General features: G+C 37.7%; 1 protein-coding gene across 3 annotated transcripts in view; it reads left to right on the top strand.

The window, feature by feature from the left end:
• Positions 1-270: 270 nt before the first annotated feature.
• Positions 271-16,955, top strand: part of CUL2 (cullin 2) — a gene marked incomplete at its 5' end in the record, with an annotated part of 49,269 nt that continues 32,584 nt past the window's right edge. For 2 of the 3 annotated variants that reach the window (XM_082014619.1, XM_082014618.1), the window contains 4 exons: positions 271-389; positions 7,151-7,253; positions 8,960-9,054; positions 14,141-14,246. In XM_082014619.1, coding sequence (XP_081870745.1) covers positions 271-389; positions 7,151-7,253; positions 8,960-9,054; positions 14,141-14,246 — 423 coding nt within the window. The remainder of the gene's footprint in view (positions 390-7,150; positions 7,254-8,959; positions 9,055-14,140; positions 14,247-16,955) is intronic. The other variant, XM_082014620.1, reaches the window with a different exon arrangement.

Genomic DNA, 16,955 nt, shown 5'->3' with positions numbered 1-16,955 from the left:
AGGCATGATGTTGTTAGATAAGATGGTGTTGTGTTATAGGTTATTCATGCAGCATTAATGTTCCATAATGTTAAAAATAAGGGCTTGTGAGCTTTTATTTTGGAGGGTGGAGAAGCAGGGGTGGGTGTTCTTCATGTTGCTATATCATGGTGGTGCAACAATGTACAAAGTTTAAATTGAAAAATTCAAAGGAAATATATTTTTTTAAATGATTGTGCAATGTTATCTGACATGTTTAATTCTTCTGCAGATCAACACTAAAGCCCCACAATGTCCTTGAAACCACGAGTAGTTGACTTTGATGAAACATGGAACAAACTTCTAACAACAATTAAAGCTGTTGTTATGTTGGATTATGTTGAAAGAGCAACGTGGAATGATCGCTTCTCGTATCCTTTAAGTGAAAATCTGACTTAATGTGTTTGTATGATGTTTAGCGTGGAGTAAGCCTGTGTTATAAAACAATTTCAGTGGTCTTGATCAGAAGCGCGTTGTAAGGTTGTATCTGTTATTAAGCCTGTGGGTCAGTGGGTATGTTGGAAGGGATGGGAAATCCTGCATATTTGGGAAGCATTCTATGTGAAAATCACCGTGGTAATAAAAAGCAAGCCAGTCTGAGTTTTACTCACTTTTAGTAGCTCTAATACTTAGCTTGTGCTATAGCTGTTCACAAAATACATGCATTGAATTTCCCTTATTCTGATAATGAGCTTTTCTTGTATGCTTAAGTGTGTGTGTAGCAGGAGAAACACCTAAGACAGAGAACACACATGATTAAATCTGGGGTGGTGGTGAGGTGGTTCTGTTTAAACATGTTTCCCTCTTTGCATTTATAAGTGTATTGATAACTACCATATTAGACATTTGTATAGCAAGGGTTTATAAAAAAAAAAAGCCTTTTTCCTTTCCATCCACCGTTACTGCCTTTCTATTCCCTACAGTTAAGCTATGTTTAAAAATAATTACGCTTTCTAGCTGTGATCATATTGTCTTGCTGTTCAAGTCACAGCTGTACGTATATTGCTGTAGTGAAAGGTTTGCATTTTACATGTAAAATGGACTTGTAATGTTTTACAAGATTTAAGTTTCAATGAACAACTTTAAAAGAAGTGTAACTATTCTGACCAGTTATACTGTGCCCTGTGTCTGTGCATTCATTAGCCATTACAGCGTGGTGAATAAGTAGAGAATTTTAGGAGGCTTCGCAGCTGTTCTGCAGCAAGGGAGAAGAATGGTTTAGACTTATTTATTGATTTGTTAATTCTTCTGAAGATTCTTATACATAGATTTTTACAACATAAGCTTATTCTTTGTGCAGGAGCTAGACTCTAAAGTCTCCTCTCTTTCTGAGATGTTACCACATCTCAGAATTAATTTCCCATGTGCTTCTGTTTTGAGTGTGTGCATGTATAGAAATACATTGAAGAAAAAATTAGTTGCTCATAGTCCTTGGGAGCCTTGTTCTATGCTCCAATAATCTTTAAGGAGCTCTTTCATTTTAAAACTTTGTAATTAATTTCTGGGGGCATGACTCTTCACCTTGTCTTGGAGTCAAGTTCAAATGAGTCAAAAATTTGCAGACTTTTTGAATTAGTTAGTTGTGCACTTACGTGCTAACAAACTGTGCTGTAGTCATTCTTTATAAGCAGTTTTTAAGAACTGCATGTTTCAGTCTTCAATAAGTGGTTAACTTCTGTAGCTTAAAACTCAAAACATTTAAACAAGGGCACCTGAAATAGATTTAAATCTAAAATAATAATTGAATGAGATGTTGGACTCATTCCTCTTGTCACACTGTTTCACTTAGAACTTCTTATGTGGAGTCCTCATACACAAGTCTGCTCTTGATCCTCTTTTGGGATTTATTCCAGTTGATCGAACATCAGAAAGGGAATGCTTATGAATAGCAGACAGAGGAAGCAGTCTTGGAAGAATCATTTGGCATGTAATTCTTAAGACCTTACTTACTCTCAGGTCCTAATTATGTTCTCTGGAAGGTGGCACTATTAGTGCCTAATTTGGCACAGGCAAGAGCCTTTTGGCTTATTCTTTATGGCTGAATGGCCTGAGGAGCTTATGTGACTTTCCAGCTTAAATGTTGTTTACCACTTCTGCTACCTTTAACCAAACTGTATGTTTTAACACAAACTGCTCACTGAGTATTCAACAACTTAGTGAAACTGGTAGTTCTATAGAGCTGATGTGAAAGCCTTTTTTCACATTTTAAATATATAAAGGAAACTAAAGTATTAATTATATGTTTTAGGAAGATGTGGCATTTAAAAAATACATCTTGTTCTTTGTCAGCTTTTTATTCTCCATTGAATTCAATTTAATTGGAGTAATGTGTTTCCAAACATCTACAGGGAATTTAAAAGAAATGTCATCTTAACTTTTTCTTGCTGTTTAATAAGCAAAATAAAAAGGTGACAAATGACTTGAACTATATCTTAATGAAATTCATACAGGTTACTTCATTGATTATAGTACTGCTTGATTTTTGTAGTCTCTCTATAGTTGAAACAATGATGTGGAAACAAAGGATAAGATAGAGCAAAGAATCATGATTTCAGTCTGCAGCATTGTATTCTAAGAAGTGATTGCTTTCTCTTGTGCTGCTTGAGACAGCTGAGATCAAATGGTGTGTGCAGACTAATAGTGTTTTAGAGGCGAGAGGCTTGTACTGTACATATTCCACATCTGGAACTAATTTTTGCCTCGCTACTTCCCCAGCACTTGTTTGTCTTGAATATAATGTTTTCTTTGTAACTCTGATGGTAATTTTATCTTTAAATATAGCTTACCTCAAACTTGAAATGCTAGAATGGCAATGAGCTGGGAACCACAACTGTCTAAGAGTTAAAATCTACTGGAAAAGATCACTTGAAAGACCATATGTCACTTTATTTAAACTGTGAGTCATCTTGAGCCACCTTTGACCTTCAGATTTCCTTTCAGGTTCTCTGCAGAAAGAAATGTTTCTGGAGTTGTTCCATTGTTTGGTAAATGAGTGACAGTTATGTCCTTCTATTTGAGATAGTGTTTACAATATTTTGGTTATTATGAATGCTTTGTATAACTTTTAAGGTTTTGCTTCTAACTGTTTAGTAGGCTAGGGAGTGCTTTTTAAATTTAAGAGGCTGATCAAGCTTGATTAGAGAGTGGTAGTTCATCTGTACTTTGGTAATTACCTTTCAGCAATAGAACTATTTTGAACAGGTAGAACACCAGGATGTTCCTGTTGTTGTCTTGGGTTTTCCACCAACCAAGTAAATAGGATGAACAGTACCCAGAGAGGAAGGTAGCTGTACTGCAAACAGAATTATTTTAAGTGGGTAGCATGGCCACCAGCTTTTTTCCATTTTTCTGCATGTTTGTTCTCTCTCCTCTAATCCCCTATTTTACAAGGATCCTATAATGAACCAGAAACTTAGAAACATATATCTTTAACATAAGAACCAACCCAAAGAGCAGGAAGAGTAAATAAAGTTCAAATGATCATGATTCTTTCTGACTGTGAGTCCTCAAGTGCTCTATGAATTTTGATTCTGGTGCAGAGGAAGACCAGCAATCACAGAAATTTTGCAAAAGCACTACTTTGGCCTTCTAGAGAAAATCTGTGCAAAACATTCTGCTAATATATGGTCTTAACTAGATGCTTTTTTTACCCTGAGGACAATATTTGTGAGCTTTTATGGCCTTGGATACAGTATTTTCTTGTTGATGGTAATTTTTTTTCTCCTAAGTTTGGAATTGCTTCAGTTTCCCATTGCTGGGTAATGCCCCTCAAATACCAACTACTGGAGTACTTAAATCGCACAAGGTTTATTCGCACGAGGCTTTTGATGTTCTTGTTCTCAACATAGAATGAAGGCCCCTAAGCAGCAGTTTGGCTTCAGCTTCCTTTGAGCTTTCTCACCCCTGCAAAACTATGTGCTGAACTGGAAGGACAGATGGCTTTCACCATTAAAGATAAATAATTGAACAGCAAAGGCTTCTTCCTGATCTTCTAAGGGGCAGCAGCACAGAAGAAATGTGCTTTAAGTCTGTGGAGTAAAATACCAGTGGTGATTAATGATTCATCTCCCCTCAAAGATTTTTTGTTAATAGAGTCACAACATTTTGAACAGTACACTTAGATTTGGATTCTGGACTGAAGGATATGGTTAGATGAACTAGCAAAAGGACTAGAGGACATGGCTTCAGGTTGTGCCAGGGGAGGGTTAGACTGGATATTAGGAAAAAATTCTTTACTGAAGGAGGGGGAAACATTGGAACAGGCTGCCCAGGGAGGTGGTGGAGTCACCATCACTGGAGGTGTTCAAAAAACATGTAGATGTGGCACTTCGGGACACTCTTTAGTGGGCATGGTGGTGTCGGGTTGATGGTTGGACTTTATGTTCTTAAAGGTCTTTTCCAACCTTAATGATTCTATGAATAAACTAGTACAAACTGAGGAGGAATGTGAACTTTCTGTAGCAAAGCTACTCTGTAATATGTTTTCGAGACTCATGGTAGCTCTTTTTTGTAGAAATCCAGAGAAACTTAGTATCCTATTGTACTTGCTAGTAGAATCTGGTGTTGATTTTTATCATGTAGTTGATACAGGGAAAAGTGTGAGGTGCCTGTGGAAGTGCCTCCATGATTAAGCTGTTTAATTTCAGCAAGTATGCAAACTGAGTCTTCAAGGAAGAAGACTAGATTCAGCTTTGTTCATTTGCAAGAAAATTTGACTCTTCTTTAGAATAAGGAAAGGCACGTTTGGAAGATGTGCATTTTCATGAAAGAGTGTCGATACTATTTTTGTTCTTACACAGGTTTATTACAACTGAGAAACTTGCTTACAACAGTGTCGTGGTTTAGCCCCAGCTGGCAACTAAGCCCCACACAGCCTCTTGCTTGCTCCCCCATGGTGGATTGGGGGAGAGAATCAGAAAAGAAAAAGTGAGAAAACTCGTGGATTGAGACAAAGACAGTTAAGTAGCTAAAGCAAAAGCCGTGCACACAAGCAAAACAGAACATTTGTTCACCACTTCCCATGGGCAGGCAGGTGTTCAGCCATCTCCAGGAAAGCAGGGCTCCATCACGCGTAACCGTTACTTGGGAAGACAAACACCATCACTCTGAACATTCCCTGCTTTCTTCTTCTTCGCCCAGCTTTATGTACTGAGCATGACATCGTCGTATGGTATGGAATATCCCTCTGGCCAGCCTGGATCAGCTGTTCCCGGCTGTGTCCCATCCCAACTTCCCATGCACCCCCAGCCTTCTCGCTGGCAGGAAGCTGAACAGTCCTTGACAGCTTAGCAGCAACTGAAAACGTCAGTACATATCAACATTATTTTAATCCCGAATCCAAAACATAGCCTCATATAGCTTCTATGAAGAAAATCAGCTCTATCCCAGCTGAAACCATAACAAACAGTCAGGTCATCTGGACTCCTAACTGAAGCCTAGGGCACAGAGGCTAGATAAATTCAGATATACTTGTTTTCTGCTTTCATCAGATAATCTGCCGTTATTATTTTCTTGTGCGTTGTGCTGAAGCCTCCTCGTTTCCTCTAACTTCCAAGTAAGTAGTTGTAGCAGAGATCCGTAACAGTTTTGGTGGTTCACATAGTGTAGTTGTGGATCTAAAGAGGAAAGTAGTGTCCTCTTTGTTTGTGAGTAGCTTACAAAGATTTCTAATTCTGGAATTTACTTTCTCAGAAATACCTTACTGGCCTAGTGAAGAGGCTGGCTATCTGAATGATATTGAGGATGCATTCGACTACAGACCATCCTTAGACTGACAAAATTTGATTTGTTTGTTGGGGTTTCCATTTAATGTTTCTTGCCATTCTGAGGAGATATCTGATAAAGATGATCTCTATGGATGAAATAACTGTCCTTGAGATTAGACTCCAGTTAGGCTCTCCAAGATTCCAGTTGCCAAATAAAGGCTTTTTCCATTTAGTTGTCCTACATCGGTATCTTCTCTGTTTTGAGTAGTACTTCTGTATAAAAATGAAATGTGCTTTTGGGAATAATTGTGTGATGAAAGCTTGAGGCTGTTCTGTAGGCTAAGCAGGTGACTTATCAACTGTCCTTATGTCTTCTACCTCCTTTTACACAGGCATGTGCTTTTTTTAAGGTAGACTAGAGGCAAGCTGATATTTAGTCTTCTCTTAATTGAAGAGCATACCTTAAAAAGTAATCTATACTAAATCACTATTTCTAGTATGGCTGGCTTTATAAAATGCCTAGACTTAGTGGATAAGCATGATGTTTTTAAATGATTTTTGCAGAACTAATTTATTTCCCACAGTTGTTCATCTGAAGCTTGACTTAATCCTTGCTTGATTTTCCTTAAAGCAAAGTTCTGAATCATAAATTCTTTTCCTGACCAAGTATCAAGTGACTTTTTTTAAACTGGATATAAACCTTACAGACCAAAGGTGTAGCTCTGCAAGGTGCTTCAGGGACAAAACCATCTGAAGGGGTTTAACTGTTTGCTGCTCCCCATTTAAGTGAGAAATAACTGTTTTGTGTGGCTGTGATCTAAACAGGATTACTGAAATGGTAATAATGGTTAAAAATAAAACAAAGTTTTTGCATTCACATCACCATTGTTATGACTTAATTTCCAGTGTCCCACAAAATTGTTTTGCCTGTGGAGTTGGGGGGAATATGCAAGGGCAGTAACTTGTTTTGTATTTGGAGGGGGGGAGCTTTGAACTTGGCTTAACTACATGTTTGCTCTGCTCCATACTTGGCTAACCACATTCTTAACCATTCTTCTTGATTTCACTTTGGCTGCAGATAAAGAGGAAGAATTTTGGATGAAATTTTACTGTGAGATAATAATATATTATTCATAGATGGCAAATAAGTGGTAGAAGCCATGTCAATGTGGCTACCAGAAGTTCCAGGATCTTAGCTCTAACATTGCCTCGGCTTCCACTACTTAGAATTTATTATTGACACTGAAAACTTAAATTCTTCACAAATTAGGATTTACACTGATTTCTGAAAACAATCCATTTTGTCTTGTGCTCAACTGTAAAAAAGATCTAAAATGTGTGAGGGGGAGAAAAAGGTTCTGTAAATCTTAAATTTGTTGATAAGTTTACACACTTTAAGCAGATGCAAACCTTGACTCTGAGTGCAGAGACATTTATGCTTTGTGTGTGGCCTATCCTGAACCTCTTGGAGAGAGACTTTATACTGAGACTAAAATTTTTTTGGAAAATCATGTACGCCATTTGTACAAGGTAACCTATACAGTTACTGATGTACATGTAGGTATTGTGTGTCCTTTTTTTGACTTCAGGGAGGGGTTTTTTTTGTTTTGTATGTATGAAGGTATGCAGATTTTATGAGACTGAATCACAGATGACAGTTCCAGAGACAGAATATATATTCTGCGTGTATGTATATGTATGCAACACATATAAAAGTGTCTACTCTAGTGTCTTGGAAACTGATTGTATATACTCTACTAAAGAAAACTTCTGAAATACATGGGAAATAAAAAAAATGCTTGGGAGGGGAGGAAGTAATGGCAAATTATTTATTATGTCAAATAACAATACTTGTATACCTATATAGCTGTGAATTAACTTCTGTCTCATCAGTGAAGGCACGTAATTTCAACAGAATCATGATTCATCATGTTGAATATGTAGGATGGATGAACAGTGTCCCTTTGTATTTCAGTAAAAAGAAAAGCAGATGTAAATAAGATTTTTGCCTGTCTTTGTTGTCTGTATTGGGAATGAAGAATTGCAAGTTCCAGATAGTACTGCTAAATAGCTTGATGCTATCTTTTGAGCTTAGGTACCTGTGTATCTGACAAGATAGGCTGGGTGTCTTAATGGGTAATTTCACTGATTGCAGAGGGGATACCCCTACCCCTTTGGTGGACTAAATAAGTTCACTAAACTGGCAGACAGCTTGGCCAAAAAAGTTCTTCATTTATTTAGTGAGCTGAATGATCTCACTTAGGACACTCAGGCAGGTGCCAGCACAGTAGAAGCTATGGGAAGTAGTGGAAAGTATACATCCATTTTTTAAATTGGCTAGCCACCATTTGTCTTTGAAATAATGTTGGAAAACCTTGTCAAAATTCATACTGCAGAGGAAAGCACTCTCAATTATGTTTTGTGTACTAGCTTTCCTCTTTTACATTATTTTTGCATAGGGTTCTTTGCTGCATGAGATGGAGTTTAAAATTACATACTCTAGAGAGAACTATAGTTTAATTCCTAGGATCTCATCCTCCTTCACAAGTTCAACAATTTAAACAAATTAGTATGATTTATTCCTTTGATGTGTGAATATATTTGGAGAAGTTCAGTACATCAGCAACTTAGATGATGTTTTGCTTAAACTCTAGAAGATTTGGGCCTATATTTATGGCACTTAGGATGTGTTTACGTTTGCACACATCTGCGCTTTGTTAAACTTGTTTTATTCCAGAATTCTTGGTAAGTACAAGGACTTGTCTAACCAGTAAGGCATTTTAAGGGGTTATAGTTAGGCAACTCTTCCAGTGTGCACATGGCTGCATGAATTTAAAACTGATCTGTCTCACTGAGGGAATAGTTATGCTAGTTATCCCACCAGTATGATATGAGAATATGAACTATGCTTATTCAAGCAAGTACTTCTGTAAAGACAAATAGGAAATAATACATTGTAAAGGTTGTTCTTCTTACATGCAAAATAAAACAACTTCAGGTGGTGTAGCTGGCCTACCAAACTTTGTAGTACAAATATTTGTTAGTTTTCTGGTCATTGCAATGTTGTTGGTTTCTTTAGGTTGGTTTTTTTTTTTTTTGACTGGTTAAAGCTTAGGTGTGGTCTTAATTTTGAATCTGTGATTGTTATTCCGAAATGATAATTGTGTTATAACTTTCTACGTATGTATGCTATGTTCATACTAATTTTAGTGGCGTGTGTGTGTCTGTCTTCACAGAGAGTTCTGGAAGCTGAAGAACAAGTACTGGTTATGTATCACAGATACTGGGAAGAGTATAGCAAAGGGGCAGACTATATGGACTGCTTATACAGGTAAGCTTCGCAAATGAGTTGTTAAACTTCTGAAATTATTACAGTGATCTGCAGCTAAAGTCTAAGAATGTTGTTTAAAGAGAGCAATAGCTGAATATGCCCCAGGTCAGTTTTGGAGAGAACATAGTAGCAGAACATGAGAAAAAAGGAATAATGCTCCAACACGTTTTTTTGTGCACTGCCCCTTACCACTGAAGTCATTATTGAAGATTATTCCTATTATTCATTACTAATATATCCTATCTCTGTTGTTTCTGATGTTGCAGTGCCAAATATGTTGGTGCTAATCAACCCTACAGTGAAGTAGCTCATAATCTTAGGTGTCCTTCTGCAAGGAAGGCATTGTACTGGCGTGTCCAGTTGAACGAGCATGGTTTGTTTCAAAGTTTAGCCATGCACCTGGCAAAAACACAGCTCTCAATCAAGGCTATATGCTCTTTGGGTTCTCTCTTTCATGTGAATGTTTGAACTGCAGGGACTGGAGAAGGAGTGAAAATTTGTCCTTGTTTCTTTTCTGAAAACTTCAGAAACTAATAGCCTGCATACAGGCAATTGATTTTACAGCATTTTCAGTGGATTACAGCCAAGTCTACAAATAAAACCGGAACTAACCCCTGATGTTTTTGTACTTCTACTGTTTCCTGAATTGCAAGTATGTTTCATTGCTACTAGTGATAGCTTAAGCATATAAAGCTCATCCATTCATGAGCTGCTAGAATTCTAACTATATTGAGATGGCTTTGGATTTACTAGGATTTGGATTTTAATTCCACTCTGACTGTAGGTTGAATGTTCTAGTGTCTATTATGCATGTGATACCCTGCAGGTCAATATAACTTACGAGGCACGGTTAATATTGTACTTTGTTGATGGTATGATATGAGGATTGACAAAGGATTTCAAAACCTTTACTATTATGTTAGAAGATGTATGTGTGATCTTGTAGAATCTACTAAATTACTGCTAGCAGACTGGGAACAAACATGGTGGAGTGCATCCTGGGCTTGCAAACTTTAGTTCCATAATGTGTCACTGACTTAACTGGAGAGTTGATAGAGGGGGAAGAAAAAAAACCTGTTTAATGTGTATGAATCTCACTGCTTCTGCTTTGTGTGACAGTTTTTCTGAGCGCTTGAGTGCTTCTGGTCCTAAATAAGGTTTTGTTGAGTCAAATTCTGAGCTCCTCTGAGGTCAGAGATTTTGCTGCCTTTATGAGCAGCCTATGTTAGTGCATGATTACTCTCATTCTAAAAAACTTTCCTGTATGTCTGTTTTGAATTTGTCATACTGCAACTTGTGTCCATTGCTTCTTGTCTGCTCCTCTGAGAAGAGTTTATCTTCATCTTATGTATGTCTCATGCTGTGCACCCTAGCTATTTCAGTGAGCTTTCTCTGTGCTCTTCCATTTGTCCAGATTTGTTGTATTTGGGTACTCAAAACTGGTTGTAATATTCCAAGTATGTCCTCACAAGTGCTGAGGGAACAGTCACCTCCCTTGACTTGCTGATACGTTCTTCCTAATGCAGCTGAGGAGGTGGTTGGTTCACTGTCGGCTCTGCAAGGCAAACTGCTACCTTAGTAGCCACCCATGAAGAACACTGTTCATAACTGGTCCCTGGATAGATTTGGCCACTGACCATTTGAATGCACATGGAAATTACTGAAACCATTAATACAATTGCGAATTCCTATTATACAGTAATTTACTCATTTGTGCCTTTGTCATGTGGTTGCATACGCATTCTGTAGCTTGCAAAGCAATTTAATTAAGTGGTACGTTGAAGAAAATCTTGAAAAACAACCTTAATGCTTCTAAAAACTAACTGTAATAATTAGTCCTAGCTAATTCATTTTTTTAGTGTTTTTTAAGTGCTTCCTATACATCTGAAGAGTGAATGATATTGCCACATAGGATCTTTATCCATTTCTCTGGCCATGAGCACTTGCAGTGACCAGTGAAAATAGTTAGCAGGTGCAAATTTCTGAACGAAGTTTCCTCAGCACTTGGTCAAGTTTATACAGTTCTAGCAGAACTGCATACTGTTCTGCTACTCTCATGCCATTTTGGGGAGCAGTATAGCAGTCTGACTGTGGGTGGAGAGGCACGGGGAAGAAAGCGTATACTTAAAAGTTTCTTCTTTATCTTTGGAGAACTTTCAGAGGAGGAAAAAAATCTGAATAAAAGGCATCTACCCTTTTTTGCTTAAAAGTATGGTACTTCTAGAAACATACATAATCACGTGTGTTGTTTTGTGGTGTCATATCATGGATGGACAAAGACTTAAAGGAGGTAAATTCTTTCGGGTTTATCATGGAGAAAGTAAGAAAATAACCAGGAGCTGGCTTGAGGCAGGTATGCTCTTAGGTTTGTTACATTCAAGCTGAATTTCACAATGTCTGTTTTGCCAACACTAATATTTGTTTCTTATCCAGAAGTACGTAATTCAAACTACTAAAACCAAATAAAACATTGAAAGAAAAAAAAATATACATCTAATCCTTCTGACAAGGCTTTGCAAAGTCTGTCCCCCCAAGGACACTGTGGGCTATTGAGGTGTGGAAACATTGCTTTGGGAATGTGGTCACTGTGTTTAGAATAGTAATCTGTAGTTAGAGTGTTGTCCTTGGTTGATCTAAAAGTACCAAATACATAAAAGTTACCAGGTAACCTGTCCCAATAATTAGATACCCTTCTAATTCTTAAATTAGTTTTTGCTAATTTTTTTTTTTTTTGCTAAATTCCTTGTAAGAGAACTTATCCTTTTATTTTGCGGAATTACCAAGTTGTTTATATCTGAAAAAATGGCCCACAAAAATATTAATGTAGCAGACATTTTCCTGATATTGTTAATTTAGACGGAACACTGTCTTTCAGTATCCCACTGTAAAGTAGGTATTTGTTTTGAATTAATCTTGTAACACTCTTCTAAATTGCAAACTTTTTAACCTCTTTGTGGAGTGGAAGCTTGGTAGGTGTGTTTTGAGGTTTGGGTACCAAAAGGTATATTGCTTTGCTAATGCCATGAAAGGAAACAAACCTGAATCTCCTCATTGTGTCTGATGAGGAAAATGGCATAAGCCTGCACAGGTGCACTCTCGAGTAATTGGGCTTGAGGGTGTGTGATCAGTTATTTAAAATTTTCACCTGCAAGTTTTATCTCAATAGTAGCAAGAGTCTGTGGGTAATTTCTGGTATTATCAATTCATGCCCAATCCTTGTCTCCAGAGTGAATTACAGATGAACCTTATGGATTGTCTTCTAAAAGTAAGAAATACAGATGAACTATTTGAAGTAGTTAGTCAAGGTGAAAAATGGTTTATGACTTCAGTGGAGAAGTTGATTTGAGATTATACTGTTTGCACATCTTTTGCGGTTATTTGCTTGTGCTTGCGCTTGGTTCTGGAAGTTGATGGTAGAAGTAGGGGAAGGGGAGAGGAAGTGGGGGCAAATTCGGCTTTGGTTTTGAGGCAGAGCGTGGTGAAACTGTTGCCCCAGGGAGTTCTGCCTGCCCGCTTTTTGCCACCTGGTTTTTGCTTGCTTCAGGTGGGTCTTTGCAGGGGTACCTGATCTAGGTTAAACTTGTTTATTTACTTGTGGCTACCTTAGTTTGAAGATGGATCAGTTGCCCGATCTGGATTTGTTGAGAAGGCATATACTGATGGAAGAGAGAGGGTGTGAATGAGGAGAGCATAAGGCTTTCCTTTTTAGCAAGCTTAACAGGAAAAAGCAGAATGGCAGCTGCTGCCTCAGTTCACATGGTGGGTGGGAAATATCATCAAGGAGCATGCCTGCTTAAGGCTTGTGTTCCGACTCTTCTGGATGTCCACACAAGTCTTAGATGAAATGGAGGGCCTGTAGCCTTCTACACTGATCTGCACTTATAATTTATGATGGTTATTGATGGTAGTAGAGCAATTTGCAGTACTCTGTAAGACTCTGTAGCCTGGAAGTAGGTTAGGCCACTGTGTTCCAGTTTGTCACCATTGCACTATCACAAGTCTTCCTTCTTTGGACTCTGTGGTGTCCTAAATTCTTTCAAGTTCACACGTTTCCATAGTGTGTTTTTCATTTTCTCCTTTGCTTGTCGTTTGCCTTCCTGCTCAAAGTGTTCAGAGATCACTAGTCCAGCGCAGCCTCTGAAGCATGAATCTCTTAAAGCACTTCAGTGTCTGAAACGGAGTGCCTCAAAACTGCTGGTTGGATTGGAATTTAAAAAAAAAATTTCTCAATTACCTAATGTAAGCACATAACAATTATTATAAGCATGGTTATGAAAGATGCTAGAAATTTTTTCCCAGTTATCTCTGAAAGAGAAGGGCAATGGTTCAGCTTAAAAATGTTTTTGCATTTCTTTTAAGGGAATACTGAGAATTGAGGGACATTTTATCAGGTCTTGCACAGAAATCATCTTCTGTTCTTTATAAAAGCTATGCGTACAGTAATAAATACTAAAATAGGAAAAAGTGTTTATAACATTTCTTCTTTATAACTGTTAATTAAAATAATTTCTGCAAATTATTCTTTTATCTGTAAAAAATTTTAATACAGATGTTTACTTGTTACCGTGGCCTTACCATAACTGACAAAAATTGGCCCTATAAAAATTGACACTATCTTTGTGTTTTAGTGTGAGAGAAATGCAAAATAAGAAACAGTACACAGAGAAGAAAATACATTTTACTTAAAAATATCTGATACTCAGGAACATATTTTAATTAAAAATAAATAAATTATCACTCTAATACTAGTCAACTGCTCAGAATTTAGCAGTTATTTTGCATAGAAGTAATATGGCAGTGTATGTTGAAAAGTTGGATTCTTACACGAGTATATTGCACACCAAGAAAGTGCTGGCAGTGATATATCAGGCTACTGTTTAATTAATAACACTGTACTGTTTTAATATGATGCGAGATCTTTTAAATTGAAGTAATTTGTATTTTAAGAATTTCCTACAGGTAGCAATGGTATTGGTTGAAAGAGGATATCTCTTGTCATGTAGAAGACATTCCAGAATTCCAGATTTACTTAAAAAGAATAGCTTAACTTTTGCCTGTTTTGATTAGAATATCTTTATTTCTATAGGTACCTCAACACACAGTTTATTAAGAAGAACAAATTGACTGAAGCTGATCTTCAGTATGGTTATGGAGGAGTGGATATGAACGAACCATTGATGGAAATAGGAGAGGTAGGTATCTCTGAAACGGGGAGTGGATATAAACTATATTCAGAAGCGCTACAAGTTCAGCTTTGTCCTTTTAAATTTTTACTTTTCTGTGTCACAGGATCTGAATAGTTAAATACAGTAGAAGATGTAAGCAGTGAACCCTTTGTAAAATGAGATTGCAGTTTTGATGTAGAAAAATACGGTCACCTAGGGAAAAAAATAAGTAAATATGAAAACTATTGGAGAACTTCAGTTTAAAACATGATAGTAGATACCACTTTGCAAAAAAACTTTCGTTTATTGAGTGACGCTACTATCTAGAAATATTTTGAAGAAGCAGTATTTTGGTTTTTGAACCCTTGAAATACTACTTTTAGGCTTCTATTTATTGATGCCAGAAAGTATAACACCTTTTTTTTTGAGATTAGTCTTCTACGATACTTTTTTCCTGATCTTATTTTCTGATGCAAGCTGTTTTGTGCTTCTTTCATAGCAACTCAGATTTTGGGAAAAAGTTAACATTCTGTACACAAAAGTATCATGTAGGGAGGTCTTATCTTTTCTTTTTTTTAAGTAATTTGGGGCAAACACAAGGGTGTTAACACAGTTACTAATGTAAATTGGAAAGGCTGTGACTCATTTTTAAATACCTATAAAATAAAAAAATGGTCAGCAGTAGGACTATGTTCTGAGATACCACTCTGTGTGCTTCAGCTATGCAGAAGGGAAGTGTACATTGTTTCTGTCACTTCATACCTACTATATGAAATATAAGAAAGTGAAAGACAGTTCTACAGTTAAAAAAATTCTTTGAAATTTTTCAAAACAAAGTCTTTTAGTGTGTCTGTAAGAAGATTTTGAAAACAACTTTTCAGTCTGAATCAGAACAAAAACACAATCCTGAATACAACTGTATAGAAACTTTTCATTTGAATGTTTGTCTATATAATCATAGAATAGTTTGGGTTGGAAGGGACCTTTAAAGGCCATCTAGTCCAAGCTCCCTGCAATGAGCAGGGACATCTTCAACTAGATCAGGTTGCTCAGAGCTCCGTCCAACCTGACCTGGAATGTTTCCAGAGATGGAGCATCTACCACCGTTCTGGGCAACCTGTGCCAGGGTTTCACCACCCTCATCCTAAAAAATTTCTTCCTTGGATCTAGTCTGAATCTACCCTGTTTTAATTTAATTTAAAACCATTACCCCTTGTCCTATCGCAACAGGCCCTGCTAAAAAGTCTGTCTCCATCTTTCTTATAAGCCCCCTTAAGTACTGGAAGGCTGCAAGAAGGACTCCCCGGAGCCTTTTCTTCTCCAGGCTGAACAATCCCAACTCTCTCAGCCTGTCCCCATAGGAGAGGTGTTCCATCCCTCTGATCATTTTGGTGGCCCTTCTCTGGAGCCGCTGCAACAGGTCCATGTCTTTCCTGTGCCGAGGGCTCCAGAGCTGGATGCAGGCCTCCAGGTGGGGTCTCCCCAGAGTGGAGTAGAGGGGCAGAATCCCCTCCCTCGACCAGCTGGCCACACTTCTGTTTGCATTGTGTCTGTATGTATACACACTGATGGCTGGAGAATTAATTTTATTCTGTCATCAACTGTTGTGGCATATTGTTTTTTCATTTGCTTTTTACATTTGCCTTTTTCTCTAAAAGGGAAGCAAACAGTTCTTCTCTTTTGGTTTGGAAAGCTAGAGAAAACACTTTTTGTTTTTCCTTAATATCAGAACTTGACCTATTAGTTGTTACTGTTCTAGCTCTTGGATTTAATTGTTTTAAGTAGGAGATCTGTGCTGCCTTTAGTTAGGAGTAAGGAGAGATTGTGATGCAGGAGGAAGCATCTTCTGTGCTTCTGATATGGCTCATGAAGACAGCACTGCCAGTTGAAATTGCTGATTCTCTGACAGGTTGGTGGTGGGCTGAAAAAAGCACCAGAAACACAAGATACTTTAATTCAAGAAAGGAAATTCTTCTCTTGTGCTGTGCTATCTGCAAGGCTTGCTAATCAGTGGCATCTTTAAAGGCTTATCAGAGTTTGGAAGTGCATATTGCTGCACTGTTTGTGGTGTCTTCAAAATGGCGTAAATGTTATTCCTTATTTCCTCAGACTGAGGAACACTGTTCCCATGAGTGTCGGCAGTAGTCCTTAGCTCTGTGTGAATGACTGTTAATTTAGCTGCTTTGGGGCTGGGAATAGTTCTGGGCTTTTTCCTGGGGCTGGGTGATGCTGATGTATTAATGGGTTCTCCCCCCATTTCAGTGTGCTACTCCGTTCTGAGGTATCACCCAAAGGGTGGTAGTGGCAACTTTTGTCCATAGCTTTCTGCCCTAGGGTGTATTTACCAGAGGAAAACAAACAGGATACCTGACAATTCAGCTTTTTTTGAGTATTAAGTTTTCCTTGTGTTTATGGAATCATAGATGGAGTGGCAGGACAATGACGCATGCTTTTCTTCAAGCTTCCCAGCAGTTGTTCATAGGATGTTGCATCCCTAGCAAGGTCATGGGGAGGGTCAAGTTTCTTAAACTGTAGCTGGCAACCTTTGTTTTTTGGCAAAGATGTTCTGGATGATGATGTCTGGAATTCTACTAATGAGTGTTTCATTATCTCAATCCCCAAGACTCCTTCCATTTCTTCTTACCAAATAATGCTTTTGTGGTCTGTAGTAGCGGGAGGTAAATTTTGGACCTGGAGGCAGTAAAGTTAATCTCTGTTCATTACTGGTGTAGGATT

The sequence above is a fragment of the Phaethon aethereus genome (assembly GCF_964289735.1).
Source record: "Phaethon aethereus genome assembly, chromosome: 2".
NCBI lineage: Eukaryota > Metazoa > Chordata > Aves > Phaethontiformes > Phaethontidae > Phaethon > Phaethon aethereus.
Note: the sequence above shows the minus strand (reverse complement) of the source record. Positions and strands in the feature narration are given on the sequence as shown.